The following is a 24,718-nucleotide window of genomic DNA, read 5'->3' as shown; positions in this document are numbered from 1 at the left end:
GAGAACAAATGATGAAACATCTACAACAGTATGTTAAGAAGAAAAGAGATAAACAAAAAAGGCAAGAAGAAGCAGAAGCCCAAATTAGAGGAGATTTTGAGAATTTGAGCGATGAAGAAGACTTGGAAGAAGAAAGTATAAGATTTGCTCGACAAGAAAGCATACGATCACAACAACAATGGGAAGAGAGACAAAGATTTCGAGCAAAACATCTAGAGGGGGTAATATTTATGAAGAGGGAGGTGGCTCTAGCAGTGGTGCTACCAGTGGTTTCAATAGAGCAGGAGCTCAATCTCATAGTGGTCGAGAAGCTGGAGGTAGTGGACGACAATGGATTAATCCTGATGCCCCTGAAGCTAGACTAAAGGCAATGGATCCTATTTTAGAAAGAAGCAAGAGTGCGAAACAACCAAAAATCAACACAAAGTTACTGAAAGGTTTAAGAAGTAAATTAGGAAAAGCAGTTGGAAAATTCCTAATTTATAATCGGATTCCAGCAAATGTAGCTGACTCTCCATTTATGCAGCCTATGCTTGATATTGCTGCAGAGGTTGGAAAGGGGGTGAAGGGTCCATCACCCTATGAGATATCTGAAATTTATTTGGAGCAAGAGTATCAAGAAATGAAAAATTATATAGCTTCTTTTGCTGGAATTTGGAAGGAGAGAGGTATAACCCTTATGTGTGATGGTTGGTTAGGACCAACTAGAAAACACATTATAAACTTTTCAGTTTATTGTGATAGAGGCACCGTGTTTCATCTAATTTTAATTGTATGCAAATAGTATTATGAACTTACATGTTTTTAATTAAATAGTAGTAATTATTGAATCTATAATTTCTTTTCAAATTAATGGATGATGTGGTTGAAGAAATTGGAGAGGAAAATGTAGTCCAAGTAGTGACTGATAATGAAGCTGCAATGAAGACAGGAGAAAAATTATTAATGGAGAAGAGGCCCAATCTCTATTAAACAGCATGTGCAGTTCATTGCATAGACCTTATTCTTGAAGATATTAGTAAGAAAAGTAACGAGAAGAAGGTCTTAGAAGATGCAAGAACAATAACCTCATTTATTTACAACCACACATGGACAGTGAATTTCATGAAGAAATTCACAAATAATAGAGTTACTTCGCCCAGCCATCACTCGATTTGCCACAAATTTCATTGCTTTGGAGACTATTGTCAGGCATAAACAAGCACTAAGGGAAATGTTTACATCTGATGCTTGGAAAAACTCAAGGTTTGGGATGGCAAAATTAGGCCCAGCATATGATTCAAAGAAAATTATCTTAGGCAAAGAGTTTTAGCAAAAGGCCTCTGATATAATTAAAGTGCAAGAACCCTTAGTGAAAGTTCTTAAATTGGTTGATGGTGATGAAAAACCAACCATGGGCTTCATATACGAGGCAATTGATAGGGCAAAGTTGGTCATTCAAAAAGATTGCCAGATTTACAAAGACTATTGGAAAATTATTGACAACCGGTGGAATTTTCAGTTGCACCAAAATTTGCACACTGCTGGTAAGTGTAAATCAAATACAATTTCTTATTATTTTAACTTTTAAATTATGCATAGTTGCATTAGAAAACTATTGATTAATATGTTTCTAAATTAAATTGTAGGGTATTTTTTGAACCCACAATTTCTTTATGGCGCCCCACCCTCTCCTGAAGTTGTTAGAGAAATCATGGATGGAGTTAAAAAAATAATAACCAAGTTGGTACCCGATATATATACTCAAATTCAGGCTATTAATCAAGTAAGTATTGGTTCCATTAAATTGAATAATGAATTGTACTAGTATTCTGTAATACTTTCAAGAATAATTATTAATACATCTAATTAATTAATTATATTTCACAATCATCTTTTTTTAGTTGTTGCTATATCGAGATAGGCAGGAGACTTTTGGAACCCCGTTGGCTCAAAGGGCAGTGAAACAAACAAATCCTGGTAAATATGGCTATATAGCTAAATAATGGAGAATGACTCTATTTTCTCTCTTTATGTTCAAATTTGACTTTTGAAATATACGCTATACTAACATAAAACTCTTTTTAATTATTCATGCAGCTGAATGGTAGATTCATTATGGCTTGTGTGCTCCTGAGCTCCAAAGAATAGCAATTAGAGTTCTTAACCAGACCACATTAGCTTCGAACTGTGAGCGTAATTGGAGCACCTTTAGCCTCATCCATACGAAAACAAGAAATAAATTAAAGTACATGAGACTACAAAAACTTATTTTCGTACATTACAATATGAGGTTAAAGTTAAGACGTACAATGAGAAAAAGCCAACGAGAAATTGAAGAGGGTTTCAATCCTATCAATTTGGACTACATTTTCGAGAAGATGATCCTTTAAGTCAATGGTTAGAGGAGAGAGAGACACCACTACTCGACGGTCAGGACAATTCAAATTGGTTAAATGAAGAAGTTGGTGGTACTACAAAAGGAGGTGATCAACCACCAATAAACGCGCATAATGATTCAAGTTCAAGCCCTGAACGTACACAAAGTGATGACAATCTTGGTTTGAGCCCACCAAGTGATGATGATGGTAATAGTGGTGCTGGAGCTAGGGTTGGGGGGGGTGGCAGTGGCGGTGGAGGCGGTGGTGTAGAATATAATTATGAATATGACACAGGGACATCATTTGCAAGGGATATATATCCTTCTGATCCTTATGGACTACATGACATACCTGAAAATTATGAACAAGGTATTCCTCCAGGGAACCAATCTTCACAACCCAGGAGAAGGAGTGCTCGTGGTGACCCTAGTGATTCTACTGAAGATTCATATGGTGTGGTTCGTAATTTTGGCGACTTTGGTTTAGATGGTTCATCATCACAATCATATGGATCTCATGCAGCATATCCACATTATGCATCTCGTGACTCACATTTTTATCCTAGTGGATCAGGAATCTCAGGATCTAGTGAGTCTTCTTCTACACACTACCCAGAGCCAGCCCCTGCCCTAACTTATAGACATTATTCAGGAGAATTTTCATCACCACTACATTTTCAAGAGCAACAACGAAATGACGCAAACTTGGGTTTATTCAACTATGTATTTCCACAAGGATGGGGAGATAATTTCTCATCCCAATCTCAAGATACAGATGCAAATTATGAAGACCCTCCACGTCATTCTTTTTGGTGGTGACATGTGTTATGTTATAAATTTGTAGTATTGTATTCATGTATTTTCAACTATTTATTGATATTTGATATTAATCACTTTTTAAATTCATGTATATGTAATGTGTATTTTGAGTATTGAGTCTATTGAGTATTGATTCATTTTTAGTAACTTTATGACTTTAATTAATTGAATCTTACATTTCTACATCTTTTTACTCATTAAAGTAATGTAAACTATAAAAAAATATGATTTTTTTTGTAAACAGCGCACTAAAATTAATATAAAAAATCATAATGCCTATTAAAAAGCATTTGTAGGTTGAATGAAAGCCTTCAAAATTCATTAAAAATCATGTATTAATGGATTTCATGCTTATTTTTCAATTTTGACATGGTTGTGCATGCACGAAAAAAATTCACAACCGTTACACCCGCTTCCCGTTACGTAACACCAGCGACCCGCGACACCCGCGACCACAATTTCGAACCATGCTGTGTACATGTTAAATAGGGACCTGAGTATGTAAAGAATACACAATTGAATATACAATTGATTCACTCAAACCAAAATTGACATGGCATCAAAGCCCCTCTTTTGAGTTCGTTGTTCTTGGTTTCAGCAAGTTCTGTCTTGCCTTTCGTGGGAGTCGGTCTTCTCTATGGTGTCCACGTTGGTGGTTTTATTGAGTTTTGTTGGGGGCTAAGTTGTATGCGCTGTTCTTGATTGCAAGCTATTCATCTCGGTGTTTTTCTTTTTTCGTGGTGGCTGGGCATCTTTGTGGCTGTCAATAGTTTTTGTGGTGGTCAATAGCTTCAACTCCTCTCAGCGTAATCGACAAAGGTGCTGTGTTTCTTCCTCTGCTATGTCATTTTTCATATGCAGGACAGGCTTGCTGTTTATTTGGTAGACTGCTTGGGCTTATTTTTTTCTTTGTGCCTTTCATCATGTCTATTCAAAAGACTATTGTTAGATTTAATGGAAAGAATTTCCCTACATGGGAATTTCAATTTAAAATGTTCTTGAAAGCGAACGAATTATCAAATCATATTGATAGTTCTGCTCAAGTTCCCGTTGATGAAAAGGACTTTGCACAATGGGAGGTCAAGGATGCTAAGGTAATCTCTTGGCTGTTGGGGACAATTGAGTCTCATCTTGTGACCAATCTTCGCTGTTTTACTATGGCTCGGGCTATTTGGGATTATATCCACCGTATTTTCCAACAAGATCACAGTGCTCAGAAGTTCCAATTGGAGTTGGAAATTAGTAATTACAGTCAAGGTAATTTACCTATTGAACAATTTTATTATGGTTTTATTAATCTTTGGAGCGAATATTCTGCTATTGTTCATGCTAAGGTTCCCCCTATGGCACTCATTCCTCTTCAAGTGGTTCATGCTGAGAGTCGACGCGATTAGTTTTTAATGAAACTTCGACCTGAATTTGAGTCCGTTCACGCCAATTTATTGAACCTTAATCCAATTCCTTCTTTGGATATTTGTTTGGGAGATTTGTTGCGTGAAGAACTGCGGTTATCCACTCAGATGGGTATGGCTTCTAAGAAGGTATTTTATGAGGCTCTGAATGTAGCATATGCAGCATAAGGGAGAGGGAGGAACAAGTTGCAGTGTTACAGTTGCAAGGAGTTTGGTCATATTGCTTGTAATTGTCCGAAGAAAGTTAGTAACTACTACAAGAAAGTAGGCCATTTCATCAAAGAATGTCGAGTGCAGCCTCAACATCGCCAATCCCAAGCTTTTCAGGCTGCTATTCGGTCCTCTTCTTCTTTTTCTGCGCCACCCACTATAAGCTCTAATTCGTTTGTTCTCACACCAGCAATGGTCCAACAGATGATTGTGTCTGCTTTTACGGCCTTAGGCCTACATGGTACGACTACTAAGTCAACTTCTTGGATTGTTGATTCGGGCATTTCTAATCATATGACTGGTAATATGACGGGTCTCCATGAAGTTCGTAAGTATTAGGGCATGCAAAATATTCAGATTGCTGATGGTAGTACTCTTCCAATTATTGCTGTTGGTAATTTGGGCTCTTCATTTCGCGATGTTTTTGTCTCACTTGGATTGTTTACCAATTTGTTTTCGGTTGGTCAAATGGTAGATAATAACTATGATGTTCATTTTTCTCATGATGGTTGTCTTGTGCAGGTTCAGGTGTCGGGGACGGTGCTCACGAAGGGGCCTAAAGTGGGACGTTTATTTCCTTTACAATTTTCCATTCCTAATGTTGTTTCTCTTTCTTGTACAGCTACTGCCAATAATAATGAAGTTTGGCATAAGAAATTGGGTCATCCTAATTCTGTTGTCTTGGCTCATCTTATGAAATATGGTTTCTTGGACAACAAAGATTCCTTTTCTTCTTCTCCTGTATCTTTTGACTGTGCTACTTGTCGTCTTGGTAAAAGTAAAACTTTACCCTTCCTTACAAATGGTAGTCGTGCTTCTAATTGCTTTGAGATTGTGCATTCTGATGTTTGGGGTATGAGTCTTGTTATTTCTCATGCTCAATACAGATATTTTGTGACATTTATTGATGATTACAGTCGTTTCACATGGGTCTATTTTCTTCGTTCTAAAGTTGATGTGTTCTCAACCTTCCAAACTTTAGTTGCCTATGTAGAAACCCAATTTTCTACCGGTATTAAGATCTTACGCTCAAATTCTAGGGGCGAATACATGACTCATCCTTTTCAATCTTTTCTCCAAAAGAAGGGTATTCTCTCTCAGCATTCATGTCCTTCCACCCCTCAACAAAATGGCGTTGCCGAGCATAAGAATCATCACCTTTTAGATGTTGTTCGTACATTGTCGATTGGTTCTTCTGTACCTCCCAAGTTCTAGGTAGAAGCTTTATCTACTGTTCTCTATTTGATCAATCGTTTGCCTACTGTCACTCTAAATTATGATTCGCCCTATTTTCGATTATTTGGCATATCTCCGGAGTATCAAACACTTCATACTTTTGGGTGTGTTTGTTTTGTTCATCTTCCACCTATGGAGCATCACAAGCTTGTTGCCCAGTCTGTCATGTGTGCCTTTATGGGTTATAGTCCTACTCAGAAAGGATTTGTTTGTGATGATGCTCATGCAAATAAATTCCGAATCTTTCGAAATGTGATTTTCTTCGAAAATCAATTTTTCTTTCGGTCTCAGTCTCAAGTTATTTCTGATACTCCTTTTACTTTTCTTCCTGCTTTTGATGATGTGTCTTTTTCTATTGAGCGATTTAAACCAGATGTGGTATATCATCGATGTCCTCCTCCTTTTTCAACGCCCCTTCCAGACACTACTCCGTCATCTGATTCTGTGGTTCCTCGGAGCATTACACGCCCATTGGATAGGTATGGTTTTCCTCATACCTCGCTTACTGCAACTCTCGACACTATTTCTGTCCCTCACTTATATGCCCAGGCAGCAACTCAAGCATGTTGGCAACAAGCCATGCAAGAAGAAATCCAAGCTCTTCAAGATAATCACACTTGGGACCTTGTGACTTGTCCCTTTGGTGTCAAACCTATTGGTTGTAAATGGGTGTACTTAGTCAAGTTTCGGTATGATGGGTCACTGGACAGATATAAGGCCCGTCTCGTGGCTCTTGGGAACCGGCGGGAGTATGGTATTGATTATGAAGAGACCCTTGCACCTGTTGCCAAAATGACTACTGTGCTGACTATCTTAGCAGTTGCTGTGTCACAGGGGTGGTCTCTCCAACAGATGGATGTGAAGAATGCTTTTCTACATGGGGATTTGAAGGAAGAAATCTATATGCCTCCACCTCCCGGCATGTTTGCTACACTTTCCTCAAAGGCTTGTTGGCTATGCCGATCATTGTACGGACTGAAACAAGCTCCGCGTGCATGGTTTGATAAATTTCGTTCGACTCTGCTTGATTTTCAGTTTACTCAAAGTCAGTTTGATTCCTCCCTTTTTCTTCGCAAGACTTCTAGAGGAATTGTATTGCTTTTGATATATGTTGATGACATTGTAATTAGTGACTCTGATATTGCATTAATTCAGCAATTACAATAGCATCTCAAGGCCTCACATGAAAGATCTTGGTCCCCTGCAATACTTTCTTGGCCTTGAGGTGCAGCTTACTCCGACTGGTATGTTGTTACACCAGCACAAATACACGCAGGAAGTGATTTCATTGGCTGGTCTCCAATCAGGTAACTCTGTTCTTAGTCCCTTGGAGGTAAATCTTAAGCTTCGTCAGGAGGCAGACGAGCTTCTATCAGATCCATCCTTTATCGGCAGCTTGTTGGGAGTTTGAACTACTTAACCATTACTAGTCCTGATATTTCTTTTGTCGTGCAACAAGTCAGTCAATTTATGCAAGTTCCCTGACATCTTCATTTAGCCTCTGTCCACCGCATTATCCGATATCTAAAGGGCACCTCTACACGCGGGTTGTTATTTCCTAAGGAATCTTCCTTACAGTTGGTGGGGTATAGTGATGCTGATTGGGCTGGATGTTGGATACTCGTCGCTCTGTTACTGACTGGTGCATGTTCTTAGGCAGTGCACTCATTTCCTGGAAGAGTAAGAAGCAGGACAGAGTTTCCAAGTCCTCCACTAAGTCAGAGTATCGTGCTATGTCTTCCACATGCTCTAAGATCACATGGCTTCACGGGTTATTGGGTGAACTTGGGTTTTCTCAACTTCATCCCACTCCTCTTCATGCTAATACTACCAGTGCTATTCAGATAGCCGCTAATCCTGTTTTCCATGAGCGTATGAAACATATTGAAGTCGATTGCCACTCCATACGTGAATCCTTTGACAAACGAGTATTACTCTTCCTCACATTTCCACCGAACATCAAACTGCAAACATATTCACTAAAGCTCTATCTCGGCACTGGCATCAGTTGTTGGTTGACAAATTGATGCTTCTTGATCTACCAGCATTTGAGGGGGGATGTTAACAGAGATAATTTAGGATGTAAATAGCTTTGTAGAAATCCCTACAGTATGAATGACGGCCACGGTTGATGAATGACGGCCACCTACCACGATGGGTCACCACCAACTACCATGAGATCTTGCCACAAGCCAGAAGCTATAAATTGAGACCCCCCACCGAAGCTAAACGATAGATCTCAACTGCAAGTTGTGTCCTCTTCTGCTTTTCCATATTTTATTCTCTGTGTACATGTTAAATAGGGACCCGAGTATGTAAAGAATACACAATTGAATATACAATTGTTTCATTCAGACCAAAATTGACAAAAACATTGTAGCTTCTTCAAACTTTGTGGGTGTCATGCACTATAGGTTGTTAATGGTGATTTCAAAATGTTGTTGCCGATGCTCTAAGTTGCAGATGGCAAATTCAGCAAGAAATGGGAAAAATGTGCAATCGGACCTCCTAAGAATTTCCTAGTAATGGATGGTTTCATTTTCAAAGAGAACCATTTGTGCATTCTACAAGGTTCTTTAAGGGACACTATTATCTTTTTAATTTCATAGTGGAGGTCTGGCTGGACATTTTGGCAGAGATACAATGCTTGCTCTTGTCCAAGAAAATAACTACTAGTCAAATATGGAGAAAGATGTCACTAGCTTTGTTTAGCATAGGAAAACTTGCCATATAGCCAAAACCCATACTCAAAACATGGGATTGTACACTCCGCTCCAAGTAGCTAAAGCTCCATGAGAAGATGTCGATATGAATATTGTCCTTGGATTAACTAGAAGCTCAGGGAAAAAAGATTTAGTCATGGTGGTGGATCATTTCTCTAAAATGGCATTTCAATCCATCTGTAAAGGCTCTAGATGCTACTAATGTTGCCAACCTCAACTTTAGAGAGATTATCAAACTTCATGGAATTCCAAAACAATCACTTCATATTAGGATTCCATGTTGTCATTTTTTGTGCACAATTTGGAGAAAGCTTGGAACTTATTATCTTCAATTCAGCACCACTTGCCATCCCAAAATAATGTTCAAACAAAAGTGGTAAATAGGTTTCTGTTAAGAAGAATATCAAAGATTGTAAATATGACTTTTGTTAAAAAGAATATCAAGGATTGGGATCTTGTTTTTACTACAAACTAAGGGGCCATTTGGTATCACTGTCAAAAACTGTCGAAACGAAAACAAAAAACTTGAAACAATAATTAAAAACCAGAAACTAGCAACCTTTTTGGTTAACATTTATAAAACTAATTAAAATTAAAAACTTAATTAAAATATGCCCATTTTCATCTTTAAATCAAATAATACTACAAAAATAATAAAATTACAAATAATACACATTAAAAAAATAATATAATAAAAAAAATAAAATTATTACAATTATTTTTCTTAATTGTTATACTTCTAAAGTTTACTTTACAATAAAAATTTTATTGGACATGACAATTAAAAATAGTAAAAATATTTTGTAATTGGATTTATTATTCTTTTTTAAAATTTATGTATATTTTTATTTTAATTATATTTAAATTCATATGATCATTTAATTTAAATTTTAATTTTAAAGTGTATAAAATGAATGATTTAATTAAAAAAATTTATTTCTAGATATTAAGACATCTAACAGGTTACCAAAATAGAAAACCATAAAATTTGATTTTCAGTTATGTTTCGCAAACAACTAAAAACTGGCAACAACAACAGAAAACTGACAGCATAAACAAACACGCTTTTGTAATCTGTTTCTTCACCATGCAAAGACAAAAACAGAAAACAGCAACAATACCAAGCAAACCCTAAGTTTGCATACAATCACTTAACTAGCCAAACAGCCAAAGAACAAGTTGTAGTCCTTTTTAAACTGCCTATGGCCAGAATCATTGGTCCATTGGATTTGGTTCCCCTTCCAACCACTCAAAACTTTAGCGGTGAAGTTGAAGAAAGAGCTAAAAAAATTCAGAAGTTGTATGAGTAGATTCCTAAGAATGCAAAGCAAAATGATAAGTATTGTACTCAAGCTACCAAGAATAGTAAGTTTTCTGAATTCAGAGAAGTTGATCTGGTTTGGATTCATCTTGGGAAAGGGAGATTCCCTCAAGGTCAGTTTGAGAAGCACAAACCAAGAGTTGGTCTATTCAAAGTTCTCAAAGATTGGTGAGAATGACTAGAAAAATTGAATTTCCTAATTATGATGTTTCAAACACTTGCGTGTTGCTGATTTATCTCCTTATTATGGTGGTGATGATAGCACATATGACTCAAGGGCAAATTTTCTTCAACTGAAGGAACATGACACTGGGGTGTTCTCAAAGTGTTTTAGTGAATTTGGGTTGCTAGAATATGATTTAATAATGCGAACAAATTCCTTATGGTGATGGTAGCACATGTGACTCAAGGATGAATCTTCTTCAACCAGGGGAACATGACACCGGAGTGTTCTCAAAGAGTTCTAGTGAATTAGGGTTGCTAGAAAGAGATTTAATGATGCAAACAAATTCAGTTCTTGAACTTGTGGACCCAGCAAGTTTTTCTGAGCTCAATTTTGTTAAGATTCTAGAGCTAAAAAATATGCACATCATCTATGAATTTCAAGGTGTTTTTATATTACACATTAATTGGAATTTCCTACAAGAAGTTGTGGCCATTTGAATCCAAGTGTGTTCTCTGCCATTTTAGCTCACTATGGGTCTGCTTGTATTCCCTATGTAAGAAAATGTGTTAAAGAGAATATTTTGAGTCTTTTTTTGTTGAAGGTAGGTTATTTTTGCCCGGAAAACATGAAGTAGCATTTTCCTATGCTTGAATGGCCGTTCCAAGTCTATAAAAGACATTCTTAGCCATGTATTAACACATAGAGTGTCTTTGAATGAAATTTGAGACTTTGGCATTTGCCTTGTTTCTATTCAGTTTTGTATCTCCTTTGTGAGTGGTGAAATTTATCTTTTAAAGGTGAGCTATCTATATTACCTATTTCTGTGTGAGGGTGTGCGTGATCTGCAAGTTCCTCATTTCTAGCAACCCTAGTGTCAGTGGAGAAACAAACGAGCTAAAGCAGGGGGGACTAATGCCAACAAGAATTTCGACCAATAACAATTAAGTTAAATGAGACAAGAAGGATTTCCCCATAGGCAATGAAAAAAACAAAACAGAAAAGCAATGTATTTTTAGGCTATACGAAGATAAAACAGAATGATAAATTCTAATAAGATCCAATAATTCTTACCATTACTGTCTCTCGATGACAATGGAAATCTTTCACTTCTGTTTCCTCCTTTCCCACTTGCTTGAACCAATTTGCGTGTCCTTGGTGACAGTGAGCTCACTTTGCCATTGGTAGTAGATGGTAGAGAATGACGCCTAGTGGTATTCTTCTCAGTCCCATCTGCACCCAACCTTGGAGACCCTTGTCCCCTGAGCTTTGCTTTTGCAGATTCAGTTGCTGCCATATAACTTGGCAATGTCGGACTGCTCTGCAACCCATTTTCTCCAAGTTCCTGCCTTGATACTTTTTTGCTGGATTTCTGGTTCTCTTTGCTAGTTGATTCCTTGGTATCCAACCCCCCATTTGCCACAGAAATGTTCTCATCTTTCTCATCTTTCCGACCACTGTCTAGAGGTTGTAACGGGGTTACTGCTTGATCATCATGCAACAAATCAATTGCAACATTCACTACCAATGCTCCTGGACTTGTTTCTACATCTGGGAGTATGGACTGGGTCTCAGTTATCTCGTTCATATTTTGAGCAGAATCACTCATGCTATGCTCCAATGCATCCTTGCTAAAAGGGGTTGATCCCTTCCCCAAACTGAGTCTAGGTTTCTCAATTTCAACATATGGATGAACAGGACCCTCAGTTACAGGATTATGAACCTTTCTCAGATTGCGTTTAACCTTCTCAAGTTCATTTAGTGGATTTTCTTGCATTGAATCTGCGGCATGGTGGCTTGAAGCTCTCTGAAGGTTGTGTCTGGGCTTCTCAATTTCAGAAACCGATTGTTCTGATATATTGTCAACATTCATAGCAACAATCCTCCGGACACTGCGCTTTGGCCTACCTGTTTCAGCATCTACCAATTGAGAACCACCCTGCTTTCTCTGGGATTTTGAGTTCATAGTTTTCTTCGGCCGTGGAATTGGTTTCCAAACGTGGGACAATGACCAACGCTCTATCCAGCTCAAGACTGAATTTGGATCCCCAGATTCATAATTGAGGTGCAGAGGCATCACAATGGGGGAGGAAGAAAGAAGCTAGATGTGGTAAACAAATTAGTTAGACAACCAATTTTAAACAATTGAAAAAAAATATGAAATGAGAACAAGCTCAAATGACAACTCTGATCAAATTTATTTGAAAAATAATAAAAGCACGTCAGATTCAAATTTCCTTGACCTCGAAATCTGAAGGCACTGCAACGCAAGTAGATACCAACGAGGCATTGATCTAATCTCATAACTCAAAAGAAATAATCAAAAGCATTCCTCACACTGTGTACCATGCAGGATGTGGTTTTAAAAACTAAAATCTTTGTAACTATGCTTCTCTTATGAGTGCCAAAAATGAGTTGATCATAAATTTATATTAAAGTATTAAGTTGATGCAGTAGTCTAAAACATTGTCATGTCAACACTATGTGGCAAATCTTGGCACTAGTGCATCATCATGGGATTAATAGAAGACTTTTTCTACAGTCCAACTTGCCTCTGCATGGCAGGAGTAAAGGAACTCCCTATTAAATTAGACCTCAATTGTTTTTCTAAACAATTCAAGGATATATTTATCATTATATTTTTATTTCATTAAACAATCCCATATGAGGTGTATCAAACACAGATGCAATTTATGTACCATGGTATTCAACATTCAACATGAGGTTTTATTTTGGAACCCTATATGCCTGCAGTCAATGTTTTGATTGTACTTCACTAAACTTTCAGTAAATAAGTTTTATTTGCACAGAACCCGACATTTAGCCTGAATCAAGTTTTATATATATTTATATATATATATATAGAGAGAGAGAGAGAGAGAGAGAGAGTAAAATTGACCAAAAACATTCAGAGATAACCTCAATTGATCTAGAGGGCTTGAAGTTAGATAAATTGTCAATATTGGGTAGATCCCAACACCTCTTTGGTTGTTAGAAACATGACAAAAAGATAGTTCAGTTTAATCTCTTCATAAGTCTAGTCATTTGCTAACTATTTTATACTGCCATACAAGACTGGAAATTCTAAACCTGATAACATCCATGGTGATACTATCTCTGCAAACACAGCTATACACTAACCAACAACTTGACTGCACAGCTACAATTTCAAACTAAAATGGAAAGAACTGTTCCAAGCCTGGCTTCAAGCCCCTCTTTTTAATAAATGTGATAAAAAGCATGATTTCCAATTATTCTAGGTCGTTTAGCATTATCGCATAGTCTGTGATAGATTATCTCTGCTAAAAAGAAACTTTCTTGAAATTATTTAAGCCACAGCTAGAAAAACAATTTCTTGGAAGAGAGGATACCTTCTTGACGAAAGCATTTGCTGTGCAGGTTGACTTACTAACTCCAGAGTGATCCCCAAGCACATCATCCTGATACAACATATCAAATTATCAATAGAAAAAGGAATAGAGTAAGATATACAGCAAAGAGAGAGCACACAGAAACTTCCGAAACTTGATGCAACATAAAAATTTAAAAAAAAAAAAAATGCATCTTCCTGAGTGCGTATTGATGAATACACATCTGCACGTACATAGACATTCACCAGGGTGTGCACCTTTATTTTCTTTACTATTATCAAATATGTTCACCCGGGCAACAGATTACCGCAGTCAATATTAGTCAATATTTCCAGGAAAGGACGAGGCAATTTCAAACTTCCAATGGGTATAAGACCTTGGCATTTGGTTTTTTACCGTAAAAAAATTGATCCACTCTTTAACATAGGGCATTAGTTAAAACAAAACGGAAAAAAAAAAAAAGGTCATCTATTATGAAAGGCAAACAAAAATTAAAAAAGGCACAACTTGGTTCAAACTTCCAATTTTCATACTTGAAAAATGATATACAAATGTGAGATCACATACCATAGCATAGCATAGTATGTTCATTAATCGTCCTACATGATTCTATCCACTGTACTGGAGCAATAGGATTTCAGATCCATAAATTGCTAGATTTAGCATAAGAAACTCCAAATGTGAAAAGTTAAACTCGTCATATAATTCTAGGCATCCATTTAGTTGTCAATTAAGTGTATTATGTTCATCCAGAGTGCCTGAGGCTGAGAGTCCAAATGGCAAACCAACGAACTGCCCAGGTACCAATTAAATTCATACTTCATCGAGAAATAAATGTTCTGGTCATAAATACAGAGGCTACAATATAAAATGAGTACTGCTGATGTCTTGGAGGATTTACCGGGGTGTTCATTAAAACATATTTTCGAACTTCAGCACCAGTCTCAGAATGCCTGACCTTTCTCCCACGGACAACTGCCTGCAACTTGACAATTCCAAAGACACAGTATAAAGTAGAAACAGCTTGTCTCCTCACCAAGCGCCCACGAACAAGGGCCTGCAGCCTTATGATGCCTTTGAGAGCCCAAAATGCCCTGCGAGCCTTCAAAAAATATGCTTACATCAATCCACATAGGACAATAGTAAGTTTGGCTAAATTATCCAAAAAAATGGCGTGAAAAACAAAAAGTTTCTTAATATATAATTAATAAAAATAGAATAGGACAATAGTAATGGTTGTTTCCCATTCAATGCAATTAAATTATTACAACTAGAAACTAGCAAGAAGTGACAAGTGGCAGTATCATTAGCATTTCAGGACTCCTACGTAATATCGAAATCAGAGATAAAATTAAACTACATCTGCAGGAAGCAGCCACCTCATATCCAGAATCCACATGGAACAAAAAGAAAAAAAAATTGGGAGGAGCAGTGCTTCTGCATGTAGCATCCGCATGGCAAGGTGCACATATGGAGCACTAAGCGAAGATGACAACCATTTACACTCACCCCATTTTAGAATTCCTTCATGTGATTATAACAAGGGTCCATAAAATTAATCCCGCTGACCCAAAACTTTGACATATTTTTTAAAAACCATACACACTTGTAGAGTTGCTCATGCTGTCCAAGTGACAAAATTGTTGGTTGCTTTCTTACTGCAGCAGGCCCACAGCTGCAGTTATTATTGAATGGCAAGTAAACATTCACATTATTATTGAATGGCGAGTGAAGCTAACAGTGTAAGCGACTTCCAAGACATGCATAGTACTGTCGCCAAGTTAGTTAATAATAGACACAATTATCTCCGCAGCTGGATCAAATGATGAAACCTATACAAAGAAAATGAAGAAGACCTTTTCAAAAAGGACATAAAATGAACCCACATGGGCCATCTCTGCTGGAAAGCGCATGGACAACACATGTAACTATATGGAGTTTGAACCTCATCCCAACTGCCTGGTGCAAGGAGGGGATTAAGCGGGGACTAGCAATTGGAGGTAGCCAGGTCCCGCCCTTCCATTATTTTTTTTTTTTGGGGGGGGGGGGGGGGGGGTGTAGGGTGTTGGAGGTGGGACACATGGTGCAGGATTTAGTGAATAACTAACCGTGTGCTTTTAAGAAATTATTTAAAATAAGACCCATCATTTTAAAATCCGGACAAATCTTTGACTTGGATAGGAGACTGTTGGTTCAAACAGTGACTTGGTGTAGGGCAGCAGAGAGAGAGAGAGATGAAAAAAGAGAAATATGGGAGAAAAGAGAGAATAAATAGAAAAAAAAAAATCAAAGCATATGAAAGAGACAGGAAGAACCAGAGAGGAGAGAAACTGTATTCAATTCAACTGCATAATTGACAACCCCATTACACATAGTATTTGTAGTAAACTAACAATAACCAAACAAGAAAAATTAAAAATTACAGAATAACCCAAAAATAATTGAAATATGCACAACCCTAAATTAACTAAAATTTCTAAGATATCCATATTTCCCAGCTAAAACAAATTCCTCGTCACCAATGTTTCTTAAGTGCCACCAGTTCAAGAGTAGTCCTTCCAGTTTGACTTGTCCAACCACAAACTTATCATTAAAATGGAATATTTATATTTTATGTACAATTATGTTGAATATTTAAGTAAAGTAGAATAAATACGTTTTTAAATTTTTTTGATAATAAAATAAAATTATGGAATGGTGCATCAACAGCAACTCTCTAAGACAGAACAAAGTCAAACATGCAACAAAACCAAACGGTAGCATGAAGTACATTGCTCCCCCAATCGCTGCGGGAAAGTAGCATAAATATCCTACAACTGCAAGCAAGATAGAAAGGCTCCAATATCCTCTGATAAGGTAATGTAAATGCGTGAGAAATTACTGTCTGGAACTAGATTATAAAATTAACTCATGTTGAAGTTGCAGGTGCACAACTACGAACTAATTGTTAACTATCTTATCTCTGCACCCTTACAGGAGATCAAAATGGCAGTGCAAGCGCATGGGTTTGATTACAATGACACGTGGCAGGTCTCTACAAATCTCAGTCTTAGGATGTTCTAAAGAGTCTAGGCTAGGTGGGCTCGAATCACTGCTCGTTAAGGGGAGTCTGAATCCCTTAGCCTTTCACTAAGCTACTCAAGTCCATCATGTGTCGTTTGTAACACATGTTCTCTTTTCTTCTCTCCCCAACCATGTTTCACCATTCTACTGGCCAATATCACTTTCTCATTGGTCGAGATGTGACTTGGCACCTAATAAATACCTCCTTCCCCCCCCCCCCCCCAAAAAAAAAAACTCCATCCATCATTTGACTCTTAAGCAATCAAACTTGCTCAAAATACTCTAAACTTTTGGATTCTGACCAGCTCAAGGAATCCCTCCATCCATCAAAACCCCTGCACCTATACAATTCAGACTTTAGTTTCTTGGGGGGCTGGCTGTCATCTCTAAGCCCCATCTAAAACATCCCCCCGCTCTTTGGGCCACAAGGCTTCCTGCTTTGTGAGGCTAAGGGGAGGGAAGTCACAATGTACGCAGCCTTACCCTTGCTTTTATGCAAAGAGGCTGTTTTCTTGGACCCAAACCCATAACCAGTGTTCACAAAGGAGCAACCTCTCTAAAACATCCGTTACTTAAATATAATACAAACTCCCCCCCCCCCCCTCTTTTTCAAGAACCTCTCTACACTTAAAAAGTCCAAGGAATATGAGGTGGTAAAACAGGTACGTAATGGAAGCACATAGCTAATTTTATGTTTGGCAATTAAGAAAGAATGAAGAGATATAGTACAGAAAAGAATAGAAATAGAAAATTGGGGAGAGAAAAAAGAATAAAGACAACAAAGAAAAATAGATGAGAGGTGAGGCAGGGGGGTGGGGGTGGGGAAGAGAAATCATCTCAAGGAGAAGCAGGTTTAATAATTGAAGAATCTTTAACAACATTTTTGCTTCCTTAGGTTAAGAGCAAGAAACATTGGCTAAAGAATTGAGCCATTAAGAAGCATTTCAGTGATTTAGTCCCTACGGTTGGCAAGTCATTCTTTAAGTCAGGAGCAAGAAATGAGGCCTAAGAATTGAGCCATAGACAAGCATTCCATTCCCTATGGTTGGGAACTCATTTTGAAGCTCATTGCAACTCGCAAGTACCAACAAACAAGCATTGTGACAGGTCAAGGTAGGTTTCTAGCCCAAAAGAAACATCTACTGTCTCCAGAGTTACTAAGAAAAAGTCTAGAGACTCATCATGATTAGAAGAGTCATGACTTGCATCCATTGAAGAGTACACTAGCAAAATGCAAATCATTAAGGTAACCACGATACCAAATTAGGCAAGTGCATGCCAACACAACTAAAAATACAATGTTTATCAATTTGAGTCATCTCTCTACACATTTTAACAGAATCTAATTCCACTACTTTGAATTTAAGGTATCATTCTTATGATGAGATAACTAAGAGATCTCTCAACTTCCAAAGCCACATTATAAATCTCAGACAAAGGGATAGCACTATAGCAGTCTTTAGGTTTTGCCAAGAAATTTGACTCTTAAATTCTTATCTAAAGCCTTTAGTTGAGCATCAGTACAATTTTACACTCTCGCCCATATCACACATAAACATGAGATCTGAAATTAGCAAAATATTTTGACACACTAAAAGAAAATTGTTTAATGTTATAAACTTACTAATTTCTAAATAAGGAGGAAAACAGTTCCTTTTCAAAGTGTATTTCATTTCAATGCCCTTTTTCTGAAGCCCCTCAGTAACCAATCTAAGAAATAGTGAGGATTTCAAGATTCTCAACAACCAGTAAAATCAAAAGGACACCAACATTCAATCACTTGTTGAGAATTTCCAAATGACAATAAAATGTGTCAAAATAACTCATTTTTCCTTAGAAAAATAAACAATAAAGGATGGGTTAGTAAAGATAAGAGTAAAAGAAACAAAATTAAAATTCAATGGAGGAAGCAAAAAAAAAAAAAAACGATTTTATTTTATCTTATATTGAAGAGCAAGAATGAGGGACACACAAAAGTATGTGCAAATTCACATATGCGTAATTAGATAAAAATATTAAATTAATTTTTGAGATGGTATATCCACATTCAAGACCCATTTTATAGTTTTGGAAAGAGCAACATAATTAGATAAAAATTTAAAATCAATTTTTGAGATAGTATATCCACATTCAAGACCCATTTCATAGTTTTGGAAAGAGCAACTATGCGCCAAGAAAGCTTAAAGGCAAAGCAAGGGAATCACAAGGTTCGCCTAGGATTAGGAGAGGCATCTTGAGTCAAGCACACACATAGGCCCAAAGCACACCAAATACAAGGCCCTTACAAGGCATACCTTTGAAGTTTCAAGTGCTGATCAATTTGAGCTTTGTTTGAGCATTGCATGGTTTATTGTTGTTGGGCTTAATTCTTTGCATGTTTAGCCTTTGTTATTTTCGTAAAGCTGAGCACAATGGTTAAAAACCCCCAAGGGGAAAGAAAATGAACGATAAAGCAAAATATAGATTTGCCAAGTTCCAATAGTCAAAAATCACGATTTACAATTCTTGGATTATCTAATGCTTGTTATTTTGGGGGGCTGCTTGTAAGTAGTTGGCTTTTGGTTCCTTTCCATTTAAACCTGGGATATATTTCCTGCAGTTGACTACATACTACCTATATTTCTATAATATTTGGACTATAAATTTATTTTATTGTGATTAGTTTGTTGTGTAATCTGTAGGATTCTAGTTTAATTATGTTTATGTTACATATTATGAAATATGTTAGTTAAACCATGGTCCTAAATTTCCATGAAATTATGGAAACTTTAGTTGAAATTTCCACTTCTATCACCCTCGAAATTGAAATAGCAACCGATTTCTATCTTACAAAATTTCAGTCGAAATGTCAACAAATTATCCAAAAATTATCAAAATGTTGAAATTTTAGCGAAACTAGTCAAAATTTTTAAGTGTAGAATGAAATCTCCTCGAATTCAAATGTGAGATTTAAATGCAAAATGAAATCCTTCTCTTAATTTATCTTTTTTTTAATTAAAACCAAGTATTATTACGAGAGCATTTGAAATTATGTAAAAAAAAGTTTTAAACTTATATATTAGCATTTAGCAACAACATTTTATTTAACCATTTACGTCTAACTTATCTTTATTTATATAATAAATGATATTTAACTAATTTAAATTTTCATTTATCACAAGTTAGTTCCAAAACTTGTATTATTATGTCTATTAACCATGTCTAAAGATTAATAATCATGCTTTACTACTAATTTTCGTCATTTTTTAAAAATAAAAAATGGAAATTTCCATACTTTTGAAGCTTTGAAATTTTAATCAAGATCAAAATTTAAGACCTTGGGTTAAACCATTTGCATATTGCAGATTTGCAAAACTATTTGATTTATTTGAATGTCTTATACAGAAAGCACAAAGTACATTTAATATGCACTATACTTTTATCATCCCCATATGTCACCGACCAAACAATTAACACCTCATCAAGGACCATGTGACACCAATTATGGCACTCTTGCTTAACTTGTGAGTAGAAAGTAAACTATGGTTTCACCACATGATCAAATTCTCAACCATCAAAAACAAAGTTAACCGGAAGGAGCAAACGAGCACAAAAGTAGACAAGAGTCGCATAGTAAACAATAAAACAACACAATTCATTAACGCCTCTGTAGGCAACATGTATTTAGTGAGGGAGGCAAGTATGCTAAACACACTTACAAAAACTAGTGAGTTTTACAATGAATGATGAACATTCACCCTCTCCTCAAGAGCTTTCTACGCTATTCTAGCTCTGACACTAGGACACATCAAACTAACTAAGAAATTATACACTCATTTTACACTAGGGCATTATCCTACTCAAAAAATAAAACCTGCACAACTATTTACATGATGATTACCCATCCCATGTACATAGGACAAGCGGTCGTAGGCAAGCATAAGCCCTAAAGAAGTTTGGCTCATGACACCACACCTTGCCTTGCACCTTGGGTTGGCACTTGGCAGCCTTATATCATGTGTAATGGACTAAAGGCTAAGGCCCTCACTCTTGGCCAGTCCTATTCCACATCTAGGTCCGCGGTGGTGTGGGGGTGAGGGAGCCTTATACCATGTGAATGGGCAAAGATCCTCCCTCTTGGCCAGTCCCATTCCACATCTAGGTCGCCCGCCCCCGGGGGGGGGCGGGGGGCGGGGGGCGGGGGGAGTCTTGTACCATGTGAATGGGCAAAGATCCTCCCTCTTGGCCAGTCCTACACCACATCTGTGTTGCACTTGCACCAAACATAGGCTAGGATGCTTAGCCTCTAGCCAAGCCACCAAAACAAATGCATCTCAAGGGACCATTGCACCTTGGTGCACCTTCAGCATTTAATAACTATGGTCCATGTAGTGTTACGAGATATCCTTATGCGGACAATTGTGGTTGTAGCAGATCCTCTTGAATTATGTCAAGCTGAATCATTTTCCTTGTTGCATGTTGAAAATATGATGGCAAATATCAATTTCTCACCCAGTTTCAACTTTTCTTTCACTATTCTTCAAAATCTTGCAGCAATATTTTTTATAAGCAAAGAAATTTATTAGAAAAGAAGAACAGTGCAAAAGAAAGGAAGAAAAAGAAAACAAGGAGAATAAGATACACCCCTGCACATTGGCCAGCCTGCTTCCTCGAGCTAAGTCATCATCACCATGTGTTGACCAAGTTAACGCTGCCTCAAGAAAACCCTAAGTTTCATGACTGACTGGATCTAGCCAAGTGACTAATTATCTAAAAACTAACTAGCCGTCGGCACACACTCCACAAATCTAAATTTTTTTTATATATTTTTAAAAAAGCACATATTTTCTTACTTTTTCTTATTTCTAATTTTGTACCTTGTTCATATCTTTTGTAAGTAGAAATGAGAGAAAGATGAGCAGCAATAGGGGAATTTTAGGAATTCAAAAAAAAAGGGGCCAAAAGTAACTACAGAATGTGGACTCCCCTTTCATTAGTAATAGAATAATAATAGAAGACAAAGCAAGCAACTATAACCAAAGGTCAAAATAAGTATCGTTATCACACTTGGAACCGAAGAAAGCACATCCATGCAGCCAGTAGATCTGTAGAATGAATGAATCAAATAAATATAATAAATTGATATTAATTTTTTTCTTTTCATATAAAAAGAAAAAAAATTAATTTCAAATAGTTATCAATGATGTGGATTGTAGCAATATTAATGCCCAAAGAATTATAGACATATTTTCAAAACAGAAAGATTACAAAAGATATTTACCAGATAACCCCTAAAGGCAGCTTGAGCCTTTGTAGCAGCTTGCTCTTGCCTAATTTTCTCAGGGTCAATTGGTTCATCTAGCTGTAAGATTTGTTGCATATCTACATCTTGATTTCCAGGTAATACTATTCCCCCATCATGTGATAAATTTGCAGCAACCCCGTTCTCTAATTTTAACTTCCCTTCATTCCCACTGATGGCATCAGGTACTGGGCATGCAGTAACAAGAGGATCCAAAGATGCATCCGTTTCGGGTGCTTTTGCAGACACCCATGCCTCTTCTTTATTTGCAGATCTCTTCACATATGTATAAAACCAGCCATTAGAACTTACCTATTTCAATCATTTTAGTGCAAATAAGATGGCACAAACTGAATTAACTTTTTCATTGATCAAACCGCACCAAGCAATGATGCTAAGGGAATAATTTTAATTCCAAATTCATTTTTAAACACATACCGAATTATCAGCATCCACACATCAAAGCCTAATATTGTGGATTCAAAAGCCAACATTAAATTATCAGAATACAAAATAATAAACACCCAAACTCCACTAGCATAAAATGATTGGCTGGGTCTCCGAAGATACTGCTCCTAGCCAGGTTAAAAGATTTTAAATAAAGGCTGAACTATAAAGACGCCTCACAGGTTGCATAATCTACATGACATCAAGTTGCAAGACATGAAGATAATGTTTTCAAATGAATTAGAGGATATCTTACACAGCCAATGCAATAGTCAGCTTATTAATACCTCTCTTCCTTTTGAGAAAGTAGACTTGGATGCTTTCTTTCCAAAAAGGACAGTCTTAATCCATTTTCCTGGTGATTTGCCCATGGTGAGAAGGCCAGGACTTGAAACCACAAATATTTGAACTGCACTCCCCTGCATTGCTCAACAGGTTAGGCCCAAATTACGTAAATCCCAACAGGTAAAATACACAAAACCTATACAATATTGTTCAATCAAGAAAATTGTCATAGATAGTATACATAAACAAGCATTCAGCAAATGGATTCAATTATCAACAATGTATAAAAACAATAAAACCTTTGAACCAACTACTTGCAATTGCCTTGTTAGCTGTTCCTATTATTTTTTAAAGATTTAAGATTTTCACGTTCTCTAATTTTCTGGAAATATAAAATCCTATCTCAGAAAATAGGCATCAAATTCAAACAAATCATCTGTCCTAACTTTTGCCAGCTTTTTGCAGATGTAAACCGACAACCTCACATTTAAACAGTAGAAGCAAAAGTCAGCACCTTTTCCTATAAACAACAGTCGTAAAAGTTCAAGGCATTGAGCGGACAGAGTCTCCATTTTAAAGTTTTTGGTAATAAATCACAGACATGGCAAAACCAATTCAATTACTTTTGACAACAGATTTTGGGGTCAAAAATGCATCCACTTATAAGTGGGTAGTATAAAATCCTCAAAGCGGTAACCTGGTAAAAGATTAACCAAATATAAAACTCCATGAACAGCATCGCGACGCGCTATGATTACACCAGAGCACAAAAACAGTAACACTCGAAAAATTACTAATATGACGGATGCCTGTCCGACAAAGAAGAAGTCACACTTCACATTGTCAGAAGGTTTAGTTGAGAGGACACATAATCAAACCAAATACAACCCCAAAAAAAACCCAAAGGGCGAATCGAACAGTACAACACCACAAACAATTAGCAGTAGAAAATCCAAGAAACCTCAGAACTCGCTGAGATCAGCTGCCAAAATAAAACAAAAAACAAAAAATACGCCTACTAAACAAAATCGAAAAACGTGAAAAGCTATGGTAATTATATCAAACAAGCTACAGTAGACATCAGATCTGCAACTTACCTAGAAAATGTGCTCCTTCCAAACATCAAATCTACCATTCCTGGACTCAATAAACCACAATCATATCAAGAAACAATAAAAATAAGAAACAACAAATATCAAAATGCCGCAAGGTCAGACATGAAAATGCAAATTTATATATATGTGAAGAGAGAGAGAGAGAGAGAGAGAGAGAGAGAGAGAGAGAGAGAGAGAGAGAGAGAGAACGCTACCATGACTGCGCTTGCAAATTAAGAAATTGCGCTGTGCTTTTCCATCAACTTCGCTTGCGCTCTCCTCACCCTCTCTTTTCTCTATGCTCTACTCTGCTACAGTCTGCTGGTAAGCGGGGAACAAAAATGGCTGAAATTGGAAAAAACAGAGAAACAAATATACTGCTGGCCGTCTCACAATAGATGGCGTGAGGTCCTCATCTCTACCGTTGGATTAAAACGTTTTCGGGGAATTTAACAGATGATATGATCGTAGGGTTTGGAGAATGTGCTTACGGTTATGGCGACGCCAACTGGCGACTGCTTCTTTACAAAGGATGCGGGGACCACCAGCGCAGTTACTTCGGGGACAAGTGTCCGGCTCTGCGGCATCATGAAATTACTTCCGTGACCTGACACGTGAAACTGTAGGCCGACGCGCGGTGGTGCGCGTTTTAAAAACTGCGCCCACACTCGTTGTAGACCATGTCGTCTATCTTTAGGTACAATAAACATCCCACTTCAAACTTTTTCCTAACTTTCCAACAAAAAATATTTTCATTTATATTTTGTTTTTTTTTTTTAAAATTTTAAAAATTAAACAACCTTCGAGCACGCACATAGAGTGCATGCCAATAGTTAGAATGGAATAATTTTAGAATACTTCTTTATTTAAATTATAATTACTTTTGCTTTAATATAATATAATTTTGAAATTTTTTTTTTAAATTTTAAATTTT

At 36.9% G+C, this 24,718-nt stretch overlaps 1 protein-coding gene across 2 annotated transcripts in view; it reads right to left on the bottom strand.

Moving 5' to 3' along the window:
• Positions 1-24,207, bottom strand: part of LOC131146609 (protein IQ-DOMAIN 31-like) — a 36,020-nt gene extending 11,813 nt beyond the window's left edge. The window contains exons 1-7 of one of the 2 annotated variants that reach the window (XM_058096299.1): positions 24,000-24,207; positions 23,788-23,827; positions 22,693-22,824; positions 21,938-22,234; positions 14,516-14,716; positions 13,615-13,683; positions 11,318-12,344 (exon numbers count right to left, since the gene is read on the bottom strand). In XM_058096299.1, the coding sequence (XP_057952282.1) occupies positions 11,318-12,344; positions 13,615-13,683; positions 14,516-14,716; positions 21,938-22,234; positions 22,693-22,776 (1,678 nt within the window). In that variant the 5' untranslated portion in view covers positions 22,777-22,824; positions 23,788-23,827; positions 24,000-24,207. The remainder of the gene's footprint in view (positions 1-11,317; positions 12,345-13,614; positions 13,684-14,515; positions 14,717-21,937; positions 22,235-22,692; positions 22,825-23,787; positions 23,828-23,999) is intronic. The other variant, XM_058096300.1, reaches the window with a different exon arrangement.
• Between the last annotated feature and the right edge of the window lie 511 nt (positions 24,208-24,718).

The sequence above is a fragment of the Malania oleifera genome, chromosome 13 (genome assembly GCF_029873635.1).
Source record: "Malania oleifera isolate guangnan ecotype guangnan chromosome 13, ASM2987363v1, whole genome shotgun sequence".
NCBI lineage: Eukaryota > Viridiplantae > Streptophyta > Magnoliopsida > Santalales > Ximeniaceae > Malania > Malania oleifera.
This window is presented reverse-complemented; position numbering and strand designations above follow the sequence as displayed.